This window comes from Hemibagrus wyckioides, linkage group LG15 (genome assembly GCF_019097595.1).
Source record: "Hemibagrus wyckioides isolate EC202008001 linkage group LG15, SWU_Hwy_1.0, whole genome shotgun sequence".
NCBI lineage: Eukaryota > Metazoa > Chordata > Actinopteri > Siluriformes > Bagridae > Hemibagrus > Hemibagrus wyckioides.
In genome coordinates this window covers 1,100,596-1,118,343 of record NC_080724.1, presented here as the reverse complement: position 1 = coordinate 1,118,343, position 17,748 = coordinate 1,100,596, and the positions used below count along the sequence as shown (strand labels likewise).

At 41.8% G+C, this 17,748-nt stretch overlaps 1 protein-coding gene across 4 annotated transcripts in view; it reads left to right on the top strand.

Annotated features, from left to right (window-relative positions):
• Positions 1-16,610, top strand: part of flna (filamin A, alpha (actin binding protein 280)) — a 28,991-nt gene extending 12,381 nt beyond the window's left edge. The window contains exons 5-47 of one of the 4 annotated variants that reach the window (XM_058409957.1): positions 372-519; positions 622-818; positions 922-1,084; positions 1,220-1,420; positions 2,091-2,228; positions 2,317-2,443; positions 2,561-2,697; positions 2,791-2,987; positions 3,077-3,190; positions 3,270-3,413; positions 3,534-3,657; positions 3,741-3,901; positions 3,991-4,081; positions 4,172-4,341; positions 4,498-4,615; positions 4,727-4,989; positions 5,091-5,409; positions 5,540-5,713; positions 5,812-5,974; positions 6,066-6,226; positions 6,311-6,478; positions 6,587-6,710; positions 7,078-7,234; positions 7,348-7,537; positions 8,068-8,091; positions 8,850-9,097; positions 9,457-9,543; positions 10,283-10,382; positions 10,474-10,614; positions 10,694-10,822; positions 10,922-11,095; positions 11,224-11,385; positions 11,570-11,773; positions 11,856-12,008; positions 12,099-12,221; positions 12,439-12,705; positions 13,042-13,179; positions 13,293-13,408; positions 14,280-14,412; positions 14,613-14,789; positions 14,884-15,102; positions 15,284-15,487; positions 15,616-16,610. In XM_058409957.1, the coding sequence (XP_058265940.1) occupies positions 372-519; positions 622-818; positions 922-1,084; positions 1,220-1,420; positions 2,091-2,228; positions 2,317-2,443; positions 2,561-2,697; positions 2,791-2,987; positions 3,077-3,190; positions 3,270-3,413; positions 3,534-3,657; positions 3,741-3,901; positions 3,991-4,081; positions 4,172-4,341; positions 4,498-4,615; positions 4,727-4,989; positions 5,091-5,409; positions 5,540-5,713; positions 5,812-5,974; positions 6,066-6,226; positions 6,311-6,478; positions 6,587-6,710; positions 7,078-7,234; positions 7,348-7,537; positions 8,068-8,091; positions 8,850-9,097; positions 9,457-9,543; positions 10,283-10,382; positions 10,474-10,614; positions 10,694-10,822; positions 10,922-11,095; positions 11,224-11,385; positions 11,570-11,773; positions 11,856-12,008; positions 12,099-12,221; positions 12,439-12,705; positions 13,042-13,179; positions 13,293-13,408; positions 14,280-14,412; positions 14,613-14,789; positions 14,884-15,102; positions 15,284-15,487; positions 15,616-15,800 (6,933 nt within the window). In that variant the 3' untranslated portion in view covers positions 15,801-16,610. The remainder of the gene's footprint in view (positions 1-371; positions 520-621; positions 819-921; positions 1,085-1,219; positions 1,421-2,090; positions 2,229-2,316; positions 2,444-2,560; positions 2,698-2,790; positions 2,988-3,076; positions 3,191-3,269; positions 3,414-3,533; positions 3,658-3,740; positions 3,902-3,990; positions 4,082-4,171; positions 4,342-4,497; positions 4,616-4,726; positions 4,990-5,090; positions 5,410-5,539; positions 5,714-5,811; positions 5,975-6,065; positions 6,227-6,310; positions 6,479-6,586; positions 6,711-7,077; positions 7,235-7,347; positions 7,538-8,067; positions 8,092-8,849; positions 9,098-9,456; positions 9,544-10,282; positions 10,383-10,473; positions 10,615-10,693; positions 10,823-10,921; positions 11,096-11,223; positions 11,386-11,569; positions 11,774-11,855; positions 12,009-12,098; positions 12,222-12,438; positions 12,706-13,041; positions 13,180-13,292; positions 13,409-14,279; positions 14,413-14,612; positions 14,790-14,883; positions 15,103-15,283; positions 15,488-15,615) is intronic. The other 3 variants (XM_058409960.1, XM_058409958.1, XM_058409961.1) reach the window with 3 other exon arrangements.
• The last annotated feature ends 1,138 nt before the right edge of the window (positions 16,611-17,748 follow it).

The window sequence follows — 17,748 nt, the reverse complement described above, 5'->3', positions numbered from 1 at the left end:
GTCAGGCCCAGCTTTGCTGGTTATTCTGGACATACTGTATGTAACACGCATATATTTACATTACAGTCCCCGTTAAGAGAGGTTTTTTTTTTTGAAATGAAACTGTCCGATGAAGTTTTGAAATAGGTTTCTTTCTTTTTTTTTTACCAAGTGTGGTGTATTGCATGCTGTCAGTTACACGTGTGGTTGGTAATGTTTCCTGCTTGTCGCATGTCTTGTGCCTTCCATCTAATGCCACAGACTGGCATGTGGTCTGAAAGGTGGCTGTCTCCAAGGTGACAGTCTGTGTTATGACTCACTTCTGCAAACATGGGGGTTTTTATTTTGTTTTTTTTTGGATGTGATTCACCTGTTGTTCTCGTTTCTATCAGGTCATCACTCCAGAGGAAATTGTTGATCCTAATGTGGATGAACACTCAGTTATGACGTACCTGTCACAGTTCCCTAAGGCAAAGCTGAAGCCTGGTGCCCCATTGCGCCCCAAACTCAACCCCAAAAAGGCTCGTGCCTATGGCCCAGGTACAGTAACTTTTGACAAATGTCATAAATGCTCCATAAAAACTGCTAATTGATTCAGTAGATATCCATAGGCATTGCATAAAATTCTTTTGCTCTCTTTAGGCATTGAGCCCACTGGTAATGTAGTGATGAAAAAGGCTTTGTTCACTGTGGAGACAATCAGCGCAGGCCAGGGAGAGGTGCTGGTTTATGTAGAAGACCCAGCTGGCCATCGCGAGGAGGCTAAAGTCACTGCCAACAATGACAAGAATCGCACTTACTCAGTAGTCTATGTTCCTAAAGTAACTGGGCAACATAAGGTAATTTGGTCCAGATAGTTGTTGGTTAATGGTCATTGTCTAGTAGACACACATGATGATTTTCTATCTGTCTCAATCTCTGACCCTGATTCTTATATTTTAGGTAACAGTGCTGTTTGCAGGACTGCATATTTCAAAGAGCCCATTCGAAGTGGAGGTGGGGATGGCTCAGGGTGACTCCAGCAAGGTTACTGCCCAGGGGCCAGGTCTTGAGGCTGTGGGCAACATTGCCAATAAAACCACCTACTTTGATGTCTATACTGCTGGTAATTCAGATCAAGCCATTTATGTCTATTTGTAGAATTGTGTAAATTGGGCAAAAGTTTGGGGTTGTTGTGTTGAAGAATTTAAAGATAAGATTATTTTTTACAGATGATTAACTGTTGAACTTTCATCTTCAGGTGCTGGAATGGGAGAAGTTGAGGTGGTCATTATTGACCCCAGTGGCAAGAAGGACACAGTTGAGTGCCATATTGAGGATAAGGGCAACAGCAGCTACCGTTGCACCTACAAACCCACCCAGGAGGGCCAGCATACAATTTACATAACATTTGCTGGGGGCCAGATCTCCAAGAGCCCCTACACAGTCAACGTTGGAGAAGGTAAGGCGCGAGTAGGGAAAAGGTAGAACTAGCAGTGATGTGGGTTGTGGAGGAGAAGAGTCCTAGAAAGTACATTCATGTCTTTTAATGCACATGGTCTGTTTTTCTCTTTCTTATATTTTCTGGGCTATTTTCTTCCCTGACAATGCTTTCTCCTTCCTGAAGGACAACTGTGATCTGTTGCTGGCCTTTCTTCTATTTATTTATTTTTTTGGGATCAGCCTCTTGACCTCTGACGTGCTTTCCTGTCATCTTGGATCTGTTGGGTACTTTGCTTTCTGTTGACCTGTTGCATGTTTTCATGTGACTCACTCATACAGTGTCCTTTGATAACAGACTTTCATATATTATAGCCATTGCTTGGAATTTATGGGGCATCCTAATGACTTGGTGACACTTTCAGCAGTTATTTTTAAAGAATGTTAATAAAAAAAAACATCACTCATTATGATAAAACTTTCATTTCCTTTACTAATACATCATGCTGCTATTTTAGCTACATGTAACCATGCTTGCTACAGATATGTAGCTCTGCCACTTGCAGTTCCTTATCTTCATTGCACCATGTCTGGAGTTTCCTGGCCATTTCCGAAAGTCTTGCCATTCGGAGCATTAACTTTGTACATGTTTGAAGTGTGATGCTTTAATTGTTCCTCATGTCCCTTTGCAGCATGTAACCCAACTCTATGCAGAGCTAAAGGCCGTGGCTTGCAGCCCAAAGGCCTGAGGATCAAGGAGACCGCAGAGTTTAAGGTCTATACCAAAGGAGCTGGCACTGGAGATCTGAAGGTCACCATCAAAGGGCCAAGTAAGTGGTGCATGTTATCTGAGAAACAACTATCTCTGTGTTTTTGACTATATATTTATTATAATTTTCCTGCATGTGTGCATTACAGAGGGTCTGGAGGAGCCCTGTAAGAAGAAAGATTTGGGAGATGGAGTCTATAGCTTTGAGTATTACCCCACCAGCCCTGGAAACTACATCATTACCATCACCTGGGGTGGCCAGCATATTCCTCGCAGGTTAGAATACATGATCATTTTGTTCTAGTCCTAGTTTCAAGATGGCATAAACAAGATGTTCTAAATCTTATCTTTCCCTGTCCTCTCTTCCTGTCCCTGTGGTATATTCTGTTTCAGTCCATTCGAGGTGAAAATAAGCAGCGAGGCTGGGCCACAGCAGGTGCGGGCCTGGGGCCCAGGGTTGGAAGGTGGTGTTGTTGGCAAATCTGCAGACTTTGTGGTGGAGGCAGTTGGAGATGACGTTGGCACTTTGGGTGAGTTTCACTAGCACTTTCACAAATGTTTCTGATTCTTAGGACACCTTTGTAGTTGTCATTTGTGTATATAATGCTTGACATCTTGTACAGGTTTCTCTGTGGAGGGCCCATCTCCAGCTAAGATTGAGTGTGATGATAAGGGTGATGGCTCTTGTGATGTGCGCTACTGGCCCACTGAGCCAGGCGAGTATGCAGTGCATGTCCTCTGTAAAAACGAGGACATCCAACACAGTCCCTTTATGGCTGAGATCATACCAGCACCGGACAAAGACTTTCATCCTGACAAGGTACTGAGATGTGTAATATGTATTTTAGCCAAAATAATTGCAAGAGAATGAGAGCATCGCACTAACCATCTTGCTCTTCTGTATTTCAGGTAAAGGCCTATGGCCCAGGACTTCAGAGCACTGGTCTGGCTGTTGGAAAGCCAGCAGAGTTTACAGTGGATGCCAAACTGGGGGGTAAAGCGCCTCTAAAAATCCAGGCCCAGGTATGTATCTACATCCATGTTTTGTATTAAAACACAATTGAAAATAGAAAGATAATTTTTTTTTTTCCCCCACTCTCAGGACAGAGATGGAAACCCAGTTGATGTGCAGGTTAAGGATAACGGTAATGGGACATACAGCTGCAGCTATACCCCTCGCAAGCCCATTAAACACACAGTCATGGTGTCCTGGGGTGGAGTCAATATCCCGGAAAGTCCATTCAGGGTCAGTCTGTGGAAACATTGCAAAAACATTTTATATGTTTGCATAGAGGTTAATTTTACAGGTTTTTATAACAAATCTTTGTTTGTTTAATGCTGCTGGATTCTTCTTTTAAACCTGTAGATGAATATTGGAGCTGGATGCCATCCTAATAAAGTGAAAGTATCTGGACCTGGTGTTGCCAAGACTGGTCTGAAAGCTTTTGAACCAACTTACTTCACTGTGGACTGTACAGAGGCTGGCCAGGGTACGACCATAATAATTTTAACACTCATGACTTTCATCTTTGTCTCTGTAACATCTAATATGCAAGACTTCATGTCTCTTTAGGTGACATCAGCATTGGGATTAAGTGTGCTCCTGGTGTTGTGGGACCGGCTGAGTCTGACATCGACTTTGACATAATCAGAAACGATAATGATACCTTCACAGTTAAATACACTCCCCCAGGTGCTGGCAGCTACACTATCATGGTGCTGTTTGCAGACCAGGTAATACATGCATGTGTACTGGTGTGTCAGCATGCAAATAGGTTGGTGTACCTTGTCTCTGATGCACTTTTTTATTTTATTTTTTTTAGCCTATTCCAATGTCACCAATCAGAATTAAAGTGGATCCCTCTCATGATGCCAGCAAAGTCAAAGCAGAGGGACCTGGTCTTAGCCGAACAGGTGACAACGCAGAACATATCTCGGTGTGTAGTGTGAACTGAACCATCGTGAAATGTATGAAGTTCCTCATTTTCCTTTTATCATCCTCAGGTGTGGAACTAAACAAACCCACTCATTTCACTGTGAATACTAAGGGTGCAGGTAAAGCCAAGCTGGATGCTCAGTTTACTGGCCCCAACAAGGGTGAGGCAGTGAGGGACTTTGATATCATCAACAACCATGACAACACGTACACTGTCAAATATACTCCAGTGCAACAGGTGACTACATCATTTTTGTGGTAGAACATTTATTCAGTCTTTTGAGTCAGTTGAGATTACTACTGGCTTTTGCTACTTGCACAATTACTCAATAGCAAGTTTTAAAATTGGCCCTCATTTGAAATAAAAATCTTTGCCAAATATTTTTTTATTCAGGGTAATTTGGGTGTGAATGTGACTTATGGCGGTGACTCCATTCCCAAAACTCCCTTTGCTGTGCCTGTAGCTCCTTCCCTTGATCTGAGCAAGATTAATGTTTCAGGCCTTGGTGACAGTAAGTCATTAGAACCCTATTTCCTTTGATCTTTTAACATGATGTTTCTAGAAGCGTTTATTCTTGCGTCCTTTTCTGAGTTGACTCTTAATTGTTCTTTTATAACCTCAGAAATGACCGTTGGAAAAGACCAGGAGATTACAGTCAAATCAAAGGGTGCAGGTGGTCAGGGTAAGGTTGCTGCAAAGGTGACTGGACCTGGTGGTAAATCCGTGCCCTGTAAGGTGGAACCGGGTTTGAGCCCAGAAACCAGCCAAGTTCGCTTTATCCCCAGGGACAAAGGACCCTATGAGGTGGAGCTCAGCTACGATGGTGCACCTATCCCAGGAAGCCCCTTCCCTGTGGAGGCTGTAGCTCCCACTGACCCATCTAAGGTAGGGCAGTTTTGCATTTCAGATAAATGCTCAGACACTCAACAACTCTTGGATCCTTTTCCTGAGCTTTTTTTTGTTTTTTTAATTACTTCTGTCTCCAGGTCCGTTGCTCTGGTCCAGGTTTGGAGCGAGCTAAGGTTGGAGAGACCGGCCAGTTTGTGGTAGACTGCACTAACGCTGGCCCTGCTGAATTAACCATCGAGATCATCTCTGATAACGGAACTGAAGCGGAGGTGCACATCCAAGATAATGGAGATGGAACATATACCATCACCTACATTCCTCTATATCCTGGAGCGTACACTCTTACCATCCGCTATGGTGGCCAGGATGTGCCAAACTTCCCATCAAGACTACATGTGGAGCCAGCTGTTGAAACCAGTGGCGTGAAAGTCTTTGGACCTGGAGTTGAAGGAAAAGGTAGTTCTCTGAATTTAAATACATTTATGTTTCCCTTCCATCACTATAAATTTGGGTAATATTTGAAATGTCATTTTTAAAACCCTAATCTTTTAAAAATGTTAATATCCTTGGAATTATTTTCTTGAAGGGGTTTTCAGAGAGGCTACCACAGATTTCACTGTTGATGCTCGTGCCCTAACAAAAACTGGTGGCAATCACATCAAGACCTGCATCAACAATCCATCTGGAAACTGCACTGAGGCTCTTATTAGGGACCTTGGAGATGGTACCTACAAAGTAGAGTACACGCCTTATGAAGAAGGTAAAGCCGTGTGTTTTTAGGTGTAATAAAGTGATTAAAGTTGAATCCATCTCTAGGTCTTGATTCATTAACTTGATTGAAATATCTTCTCTGTGCAGGTCCACATAATGTAGAGGTTTCTTATGATGATGCCCCAGTACCCAACAGTCCATTCCGTGTACCTGTAACCGAGGGTTGTGATCCTGCACGTGTGCGTGTGCATGGCCCAGGACTGCAGGCTGGCATCACAAACAAACCCAACAAATTCACTGTGGAGACTCGGTTGGTATTTAGCAAGAAGCTTTAACAATTGGAGAATTCAGTCCCTTTATTTTTTGTATGGAATTTACGTCCGCTCTTTTTGTCTGTTTAGTGGAGCTGGTACAGGAGGCCTGGGCCTGGCTATGGAGGGACCATCAGAAGCCAAGATGTCCTGCACTGATAATAAAGATGGCAGCTGCTCTGTAGAGTACATCCCATACGAGCCGGGAACTTACAATCTTAATATTACTTATGGTGGAAAACCTGTCACTGGTTAGTGTTTTCTTCAAAGGCTCTGTGTGTTATTTTCCCATATGACGAGAAGTAACCTATTTCTTTCACTGTATGCTTTTATAGGAAGCCCATTCTCTGTGCCTGTTCATGATACTGTTGATCCCACGAAGGTCAAATGCCAAGGCCAAGGTCTTGGAACCAATGTACGTGCCAATATCCCACAGGTCTTTACTGTAGATGCCAGCAAGGCAGGAGTAGCTCCTCTGCAAGTCCGAGTGCAGGGGCCCAAAGGTGAGGGAGAAGGAGAGATTTTGACTGTTTAAAAATGATTCAACATTACCTAGAATAACATTTTACCATTACCTGGAATATGCTTATATTTTCATGTGTCTTGTGCAGGTGTTGTGGAGCCAGTTGAGGTGGTGGATAATGGAGACCAGACTCACACCGTAAGCTATGTGCCCACCAAGGAAGGGCCATATTCCATCAATGTGCTGTATGCTGATGAGGAGATCCCACGCAGGTACACATCCATTTCATGTTGATTCAGTACTCTGACTTAGACTCCATATCATCCCGTTGATGATACGGCCTCACATTCATACATTCTGATTGGTTGGGAAGGATTGCGCCATTCTATTAGTTCTTTAGAGATACTACAGAATGATGCTGGTTGTTTGAGGTGATAGGGCAGTGATATATGCTCTGATCATCATTTGTGTGGACAGCAGTTCAGCAGATTATATGTATGCATAACCTAGAACAGCAATGTTATGCTCAAAACTCAACAGGTTTGCTATTGTTAAAGTGAAGATTTAGTAAGTGTTAGCAAGAAGTCTATGTAGAAATTTCTAATGTTGTTTCTCATACACATTCCCTTGCCATTATAGCCCTTATAAGTTGAAGGTTTTGCCCACACATGATGCCAGTAAGGTGCGTGCCAGTGGCCCTGGTCTTAACACTACTGGGGTGCCTGCCAGCCTGCCAGTGGAGTTTACTATTGATGCCAAGGATGCAGGAGAGGGACTTTTGGCTGTCCAGATTACTGTAAGTGCAAGAAATGTTTAGATGGAAAATGGTTGTTCCTTGTATTAATCCTTATTTATTATATTTATAATATAATTATAGTAGTTCCTTGTATTAATCCTTTTTTATTTCAGGATCCAGAAGGGAAGCCGAAGAAGGCCAACATTCGTGATAACCAGGATGGGACTTATCTAGTCTCCTATGTACCAGATATGACTGGACGCTACACCATCCTTATTAAATATGGTGGTGATGAAATCCCATATTCCCCATATCGCATTCGAGCTATCCCTACAGGAGACGCCAGCAAGTGCACTGTCACAGGTAGGCCCTTCATCAACAGCATGGACCTCCAGTCCACTTAGGGCTACTATTGTTTGTTTTTTTTTGTTTTTTTTTTAAATAGGTTTGTGTATGTAAACCATGCACATTTTTTAGAAGACTGATCTAAAGGTTTTTGTGAACCATGTTTTGGGGGGGGCGGAGGTTAAAATATTTGCAGTACAAAAGTTAATTTTGCTTTAAGGGAACTATTGGAAATCTATTTGACACAGGTGTTTTTTTTTTTAACCCTTTAAGGTTTGGATTGTCTTAACTCAAAGCTCAAGCTGGACAGTTTAGAATCCCATTAGAAATAAATCATTTTGTTAAGTGTTGTGTGTGTGGCTCCCAGTCCTGTCATCCACTTGGACACGTCACCTTTTGTGCAGAGCTGCTCACATTCCCAGCACACTCTATTCACCACTTGGTTTAAATGTTTTTGTTTTTTTTTCTTTTTTTGAGCACATTTTGTTGTATTTTTTGTTCTGACTTACGTTTCACTTTTTCACTCTCTGCTTCTCACGGGCTCACAGTCTCAATCGGAGGTCATGGTTTGGGTAAGCGCTTCGATAAATGTCTTGCTCCAGACTTGACTCTTTTTGCATGCAGAATGGCACCGTAATGCTTTCAGTTTTTATAATCCTCTAGAGATTGTGTTATTGACTCGGCCGAAGTCTCCCTTTTAAAACTAATGTTTAACACAGGAGAAGGATTTTATATCAGCTAGCCTTGGGTCAGGGACTTGGTCCATCCTCTATCACTTCTCTTTTTTTAATGGCATAACAGACAGCATGTCCTGTTAGTGAAGAAAGACTAATAACTAACTTGAGCCTTACTTTCCTATGGCTGAAAAGGTGGAATGTGCTGGTAAGGTTACTGAAATAAACATTAAGACAGAAATGATGTGTATTAATGACTGGTTATAATGGGCCCATACCAGTAGGACAACTGAGGTAACAGACACATGAAAGGATGTGAAAGGCTGCGCAATTATTTGGTGCATCACAGTTGAACACAAATGAGAGCTGCTTTTGGTTTCACTTACAATCTGCCAAATTTTGTGCAGTGGCTCTTAAAATTGTGATCTGAGGTTGTTTTGGATGTGTAATTGTGCAAAAGCCACAACAGAACATTCAGCCATCCTGATTTTAACATTTTAACCTTCACTTCTTGCTCTGTCTGTTGCCACAGTGTCATCGGTTCATGCTGAGGCAGAATGCATGGTGGAATGAATGTTACTATAGATATTTAGATATTTGAGCTAAACACAGATGCTCCAACCATGGAAGGTAACTTATTTGTTGGTGTCCACCAGGTGCTGGAGTTGGTCCCACTATACAGATTGGGGAACAGACCGTCATCACTGTGGATGCAAAGGCTGCTGGGAAGGGGAAGGTGACCTGCACAGTGTGTACTCCAGATGGTGCTGAGGTGGATGTGGACGTGGTTGAGAATGAGGATGGAACCTTTGATATCTTTTATACAGCACCTCAACCTGGGAAGTACGTCATCTGTGTACGCTTTGGAGGCGAACACATTCCCAACAGCCCCTTCCAGGTTATGGTATGTAGACCTTTTGTAAATTTTACATATTGGCCTGGCCTGTATTAATTTCCACATCTACCTTAACTTTGAAAAGAATTCTTATCTTGTTCAAACATAAATCCTATTAAAGACTCACAAAGGCTTCTTTAATTAAATGAGGTTTTCATTTTTAAAATGTAGGCTTTTTTAACTAGAATGGCTTTAAATGGCTTTTGTGGGTTCAGGTAGTTTAAGGTTTGTGGTATGCTGGTGTGTGAGACTTTAACATTACAAAACAGGTTGAGAGTTCATACTTAATAAGCAACTTCCCAGACCTGATCTTTATCAGTATAATTCCTAAGGATTATTTCACTCTTGATTGTGTCATCCTGTCTCAGGCTTTGGAAGGTGCCTCCCCTGACCAACTTATGCAGCAGACGCAGGTCCCGCAGTACGCCTACGCGCCCAACAGGGGCCAGCCATGGGTACTGAAACTCCCCCACCCCCCTTTCCTCCCTATCCATCATGTCCACCCTCATTTGTCCCTCAACATTCTCTCTCATCTCCCTTCTCCAGCTCCATCTCCATTCTCGTCCTGTGGGTGTAGGCCCTACCCTGTTTCATCTAACTCCTATTTTGTTGCCATTCAAATAGTGTCGGCCATTTTGAAAGCAATAAATGTGGAAGTCTGCATTTAACAAAATGGCTAGATGTGTGTCAGACGTTAATGTTGTTTGTCGGGTGCTGCTTATATGCTGATTGTAATGTGGTGGTGTTCAGATTATTGGTTCTTTTCTGTGGTATTTCCCTCCATGAGTCACTTGTGTCCTGTCTGCTTGGCTTTCACTGCTATTGTTCAGACTTGTGAATCACAGATATTAAGCCTTTATTCTTCTCTCATGATGTCCTCACTCTTACAGTGTCCATGTTGGTGGCTACATCATCCCTGTCATCATTACCATCATCTTTTCCTTTTTTGGGGATGTAATTCCCACTCTTTAAACTATCAAATCTTTTCTTTGTTATATTTAACATTGTGTTTGTATTATAATTATTTATTTATATTTTAATCTAAGCTTTTATTTCTAACTGTAAATTCTTATAGATACTGGTTATTCAACCATAAACTGTTCTTAATACATTTGTAAATCTTGCTCAAATGGATAAAGCTGATTCAATTCATAACTGGTGCTCAGATTTTTATCCTTTCTCTCTGCTTCCCAGGCAACAGACAGGGCTATGGGAATGAACGGACTGGATGTGGCTGGACTGAGACCTTTCGATTTGGTCATTCCATTTACCATCCAGAAGGGAGAGATCACAGGTACCTTTTCTAAAATGTTATGTTCTCCTCGTTGGTTACAGCATGTAAGGGACACTTTGGTCTTTAGATGCTGACACACAGTCATTTTCAGGTGAAGTGAGGATGCCCTCTGGAAAAGTGGCCAAACCAGACATTGCAGATAACAAAGACGGCACCGTCACGGTGAAGTATGCTCCCACTGAGGCTGGACTGCATGAGATGGACATCAAATATGATGGAATACACATTCCAGGTATGACATGCATACTAGGCAAGTGCATTCAGAAAAATAACCAGGCCCAACGCCCAACTGGTTTTTATTTCCCTTACAGGAAGCCCACTGCAGTTCTATGTGGATTACGTCAACAGTGGTCATGTGACTGCTTATGGCCCTGGTCTCATTCATGGGATGGTCAATAAGCCTGCAGTTTTCACAGTTAACACCAAGGATGCTGGAGAAGGTGCAGTAGTATTTTTGTTCCCACACTCGTTTAACTTGTTTGTGGAACATGTGGGGATAGCAGAACTGAGCTTGTGTTGAAATGTTGTGGTGTTATCAGGTGGCCTCTCTCTGGCCATTGAGGGACCCTCAAAGGCAGACATCAGCTGCACGGACAACCAGGATGGTACTTGCACTGTGTCTTATCTTCCTGTTCTACCTGGAGACTACAACATTCTTGTCAAGTATAATGACAAACACATCCCTGGTAGTCCCTATGTGGCAAAGATCACAGGTCAGTAACTTGGCTAAGCAGACAGGGATTGAGTATCTACTGCAAAGTTACCCATTCAGTGATGTAACTACAGGACAGTCCATGGGAATATCAGTACAGTGTGCTCATGCCAGTGTGCCTGTCCATAGGAGATGACTCCATGCGCATGTCCCATCTGAAGGTGGGTTCTGCTGCGGATATCCCATTAGACATTGGAGAACTGGACCTGAGCCAGCTGACTGCCTCTCTCACCACTCCCTCTGGTCGTGAGGAGCCATGTCTGCTCAAGATGCTCCGTAATGGACACGTTGGTAAGTGTGGCAGTAAGCTTGGTCATCACCTAATTACAGTATTTACTGTATGAGTATCTGCAGTAACTAAAAAGTCTCACTAAATGTTTCATCCATCTGTTCTAATGTAGTAACAATCCTGGATTTGGAGGGCAGAATGTAGTAAACTATAAATTCCTGTTTTTCTGTCTTCATCCTTTTCTAGGTGTCTCATTTGTGCCTAAAGAGACAGGAGAACACCTTGTGAACATTAAGAAAAATGGCCGCCACATTCCCAACAGCCCCATTTCTGTCATGATCAAGCAATCGGAGATTGCTGATGCCAGTCGTGTTTGTGTATCTGGCCAGGGTCTTAGTGAGGCTCGCACATTTGAGCCAGCTGAATTCATCATTGATACCAGAGACGCAGGTAAACATCTTTTTAAAAGTATTTAATGTCCTGTTTGGGTAGATTGACATCAGCTGACAGGAGTATGGTTCTGTTTGCCTAGGGTATGGAGGCCTTAGTCTGTCCATCGAAGGGCCCAGTAAGGTGGACATTAACACTGAGGATCAAGAAGATGGAACCTGCAAGGTCACGTACTGCCCCACTGAGCCTGGAAATTATATCATTAATATCAAATTTGCTGACCAGCATGTTCCAGGTTCGTTTTATTTTATAGTATGTTTAGACTAGTACTAGTAAATATGCAGTTCTAATGTCTCTCCCCCCCCCCCCCCCCCTCGCTCCACAGGCAGTGCTTTCACAGTGAAGGTGACTGGAGAGGGCAGGATGAAGGAGAGCATCACTCGCAAGAGGACAGCTGCATCTGTTGCCAACGTCGGCAGCCAGTGTGACCTGAGCCTGAAGATTCCCGGTAAAACCAAATTTTCTTAAAACTGTCATATTTGAGCTACCAGTTTACATTTATTCCTTTACCAAGACACTCTTCTACAAAGAATTCACATGATTCTTATGGTCCTTGCTAAACTGTGGAGGCTTCTTGCTATCTAGTAGCCCTAAGACCACTAGTCTATCACTGCGCCTACTTCAGCTACTAAATGTATCTGTCCTTTTTAATGTCTGTCTTGCAGAAATCAGCATTGCTGACATGACTGCCCAGGTGACTAGCCCATCTGGGAAAGTGCATAAGGCGGAGATCATGGAAGGGGAGAACAATACTTACTGCATTCGTTTTGTTCCAACTGAAATGGGTGTTCACACGGTTAGCGTGAAATACCAGGGGCAGCATGTACCAGGATCACCATTCCAGTTCACCGTGGGTCCACTGGGAGAAGGAGGGGCTCATAAGGTCCGTGCAGGAGGCCCTGGACTGGAGAGAGCAGAGGCTGGTGTTCCAGGTGCGTGTATACAACTGAAGGGTCACATCTAAATCCAGATACTGTGCAAAATTCAGAATATTTTTAACCAGTGGCTGTGAATGTTTGCACTGGGGGGAGACTGTACTCGTTAGCATCCTGGCAGTGGAGATGGTCTTTAATCAGAGGCATTTCCATTTAATTCCTGTTTTAACATCGTAACCTTATGAGCCCTGTTCTTTTTACTGATAATTTGCACCTCAGGCAATTAGTGTAATTTGATTTTATATGCAAAACTTGTGATTTTTAAAGTGCAAGGACAATTCTGTAGATTTGTGAGGGGAGAAAGTGACATTTTTCTCATCCTGCTTCTTTCAGCTGAATTCAGCATATGGACTCGTGAGGCTGGAGCTGGAGGTTTATCCATTGCTGTGGAGGGACCCAGCAAAGCAGAGATCGCTTTTGAAGACCGCAAGGATGGCTCAAGCGGCGTGTCTTACATTGTCCAGGAGCCTGGTGAGAGAGTGACCGAGTCCGGTTTAACCTTTCACTCCTTTGGTTTTTCTTATGACAAGTAATATGACTGTTTGTGGAGCATATAGCTTACTGATTTTGGACTTGCTTTGCAGGAGACTATGAAGTGTCCATCAAGTTCAACGATGAGCACATCCCCGACAGTCCCTTTGTGGTGCCTGTCGCCTCACCCTCCGATGATGCCCGTCGCCTTACTGTTGCCAGTCTTCAGGTGAGGCTTCGAGGAAGACAGACATTTGTCCACCCAAACAATTCCCAGTGGACACTCAGCACAGCAGCACAAAGTTCAGACACAGACTTGTAGTAAAATCATGGGGAGAAGGGTGAAATCTTAAAAAGGTTGAAAGATTCTCTGGAAAAAAAAAAAAGAAAAAAAAAATCTCTGAAAGATTTCGTTTATTTCCCATTAGCAGACACATGAGCTTCTCTTGTGTTTACTCGTGAGGTAGGAAGGAGGAAAAATTGAGTGGAATTAAGGTTTTGTTGACTTTTTTTTTTTTTTTTTCTTTGCTACTTATCAGTATGAAAAGATTTGGTTAATGTAATGTTGAATCTGATGGGATGCTGATAAAACTTTTTTTTTTTTTTTTTTTTAAGACATTTTCTTTAATGGAAACTTAGTGAGGATGTAAATGTACGTGTCAAGTCAGTATGATCTGCTGCTGCTGTGTTGAGGGTTGATGGGGATTGTGGGATACTGCAGGACTGTTTGTATTTCTCGTGCCTTGTCCTAAAGGCTCCCAACAGTTTTACTTCCCTCCCTACATGGCCTGCAGGGATGGAAACCATGGGCTAAAGAGTTAAAGAGAGCTCTTTTCTCCCAGTTTATACATGTCTGTTCATTTTTTTTTTTTTTTTTTTTTTTTTTTTGCAATAACAAGAATCCTCTTTATTGAGACTTGTAATGTTCTCATTTAGCCTCTCTTTAACTCTGTTAGCCTGAAGGTAAGCGATGATGGTCCTACTTCTGTAGAATGTTTAACCGAGTACTCAGTGTTTTATTGACGGGCTTTGACCAACCCTACAGTGTTGTGCTGTGTATTCGATGGCTAGTTGATTTGTGAAGTGTTATGTGAACGCAGGAGTCCGGTTTGAAGGTGAACCAGCCGGCTTCTTTTGCCGTGAGTCTCAACGGAGCAAAGGGAGTCATAGACGCTAAAGTTCACAGCCCATCAGGGGCTTTGGAAGAGTGCTGCGTCACTGAGATCGATGAAGGTAATAATTGTGGAGCTCAGCTGTCTTGAATGAGCAACTCAAAGTATTTTTTTAATGTGTGGTGTGTGTTTTTTTTGATAATTCTCCAGGCTATGCAAAACTTCAAGATAAATAGTTAAATGCCTTTTCCTCATGGACTAAAATACTCTTGATCAGTCAACTGATTGTACCCTGCTTCCCACATTTTTTTGGTCTTACAGATAAATATGCAGTGAGGTTCATTCCCAGGGAGAATGGTTTGTACCTGATTGATGTGAAATTCAATGGCTCTCACATCCCTGGAAGTCCCTTCAAGATCCGTGTGGGAGAGACGGGCCAAGCCGGAGACCCAGGAATGGTGTCTGCTTATGGAGCTGGTCTAGAGGGAGGCACCACTGGTATGTGTGTTCTGAGAACCCTGAGGATCTAACTGGACATTTGTGACACAGCATAAAACTGATGTGTAAATGCCCCTCTTTTCCTCCTGTGCAGGATCACCATGTGAATTCGTTGTAAACACAAGCTCAGCCGGTCCTGGAGCACTGGCTGTGACTATTGATGGACCGTCAAAGGTGAAGATGGACTGTCAGGAATGCCCAGAAGGATACAAGGTCACCTACACACCAATGGCTCCCGGAAACTACCTAATTTCTATTAAATATGGCGGACCATACCACATTGTAGGCAGCCCCTTCAAGGCTAAAATAACTGGTAAGAAATGTATATCCTTATTCTGTTTTATTATTTCCCACTGCTTTCCCTTAAAACAGATAGAATATTTGGATTATAATCTACATCTGTATGATCTGCATAATTTTGTTTGTTGCATTTATCTAGTGCTGTTGTTTTTTTGCATTTATGCTTGTAATTTAATGACTCTTCTCTTGTATAGGTTCCCGTCTGGTCACTAGCCACAGCATGCATGAGACCTCTTCAGTATTGGTTGATCCTGTAACCCGTAGCGTGTCCTCCACCCAGCAGGCAGCACCAGGCTGCGGTAGCTCCGATGCCAGCCGTGTGGTGGCTAAGGGCCTGGGGCTCACAAAGGGCTTCATTAACCAGAAAAATAGCTTCAGTGTGGACTGTAGCAAAGCAGGTATGTCTTCACTATGACTCTGTATGAACTTGTAGGTTCACCTACAGTAGGAATTTGGTTAAGATGGGCTTGTCTCAACAAAACAAACCTTTTACATTTATGGTTTTTTTTTTTGGCTTATTTGACAGGACGTAACATGCTTCTGGTTGGAGTGGATGGTCCTAAAGTACCCTGTGAAGAGATTCTGGTTAAGCACCTTGGCAACCGACTCTATAACGTGTCCTACCAGCTGAAAGAGAAGGGCGAGTACATCCTGGTGGTGAAATGGGGTGATGAGCATATTCCTGGGAGCCCATACCACATCACTGTCTAATGCCAGTGCCTCAGTTTATAAGCAGCCACTGCAAGATTCCTGCATACAAATGATACATAAACACTGAATGTTCTCTTGCTGTCTCATTCTTTTCCCCTTTAGTTTGTACTACTTTTTTTCAATTTGTCTGATTTCATACTCTTAGCACAGCCATTGCATTCAGCAGTACTGTTTAGGCGGGTGCAGGTTATGTTCTTCAAGGTCTAATCCAGTGAGTTACTGATTGGACTTGAGATCACTGCAGCAGTGCACTTGCCTGCTTAAGATGAGAGTTAAACGGTCATTAGCAGCAGAACAGATGAGCACAGTTTGGCTTGAGCGACAGGACAGTAGTACTCTGTAATACCGCTCGTGAATTTCACACAACGGGTTCAGAACTGGTGCCGGTTTTGTGGTTTTACCCATTTTCTTTGGTGTGTGACTTTTTTCTTTTCCATTGCACTTTGTAGAGCTGAGCACCGTCACCTTTCAATGATGAGAACCTTGTAACATCAGATTAAAAAGTAAGACATCTGTGCCATAAAATAAATTATAGATTCATTGGGCCAGAGACGAATTAAAAGGGACAAGAATTATTTTTTTTTTCTCCAATAATTATTCTTGATTTATAAATGCAAATTTCATTTTTTTGTCTTTGGAAAGATTCCTCCCTGTTGCACTTGCTCTCACTCGTCTGACTCATTTCTTTATGTCCTTGTATTACCAGTATTGCATAAATAAATAAATAATAAAAAAATCAATGTTTAAAAAACTGTTACAGTATTTTGATAATCAATAAAGTTTTGTCTTAAGTATTTTTGTCAACTCAAACTTGTAGCTTGTGGTGATTCTTTGACAAGCCACTCTTTTTTTTTTTTCTTTTTTTTTTTTTTTTTTTTTTTTTCCCCCCCTAGTTTTTTTCTAATTTGCAATTATGGAATTATAACTTTTGGAATCGGTCTCATCTGATCATAATACTTTCTGCCACGTGGTCCATGGTGATTTTCGTTGAGCTTGTATTTTTCTGTGGCGATGACTAGGAATAATTTAATTGATAACTGCAGTATAATCAGAACTTGAGATTTGTGGTTCATTCTGAACCAAATTACAGCAACTTTTCCCCAAAATGTTTCAAATTACGTATAAATGACAGTAATTTCACACTGAGGGTGGAAAAAGTTCTGGAATGTTTTATCTTGGTCTTTATATCACAGAAACCTGTCATTTTAACAAGTAGACTTTTTATATCCATTGTAGTAAGCATTTAAAAACTGGTGTTATAATACTAGTACTAGTTACTTTCTAAACAATACGAAAGAACCAAATAATAAACCGCAGCTGGTATCCAACTCAGTATGTCTATTAATATTATCCTGAGCTGTTTTTCACTTTTTCAAAAATGGAAGAACCAGAAAGAGATATATATATATATATATATATATATATATATTAATAATTATATATATATATATATATATATATATATATATATATAAAATTGATGAACAAAATTATTGTATTTTCTGGACCTTTCAGGGAAAAAAAAATCTGCCATTATGAAATACCTAAATTTTGATAAAAATAGGATGAAAACTTATCTACACTCACTGGCCACTTTAAAAGGATCACCTGTTCATCTGCTTAATCCTGCACTTATCCAAGTTGACATCTTGACTCAGAATGGGTAAAAATGTTTAAAAGTTACATATAGTCAGGGTCAGGGCTGTTTTGGCAGCAAAAGTGGGACCAACACAATATTAGGCATGTGGTCATAATGTTATGCCTGATTGGTGTATAATACTTAAGATATCAACAGTCTCTCTGACCTGGAAAATACCTAATATTCATCTGCTTTCTAAAAAGCATTAAATATAATTCCTGAGTAGATCCATGTGAAAATAAAGTTTCATTACCTTTCTACTGCGCTGACCAAAAGGAACATAGGGACAGTTCTGACTGCTCGGTGTGG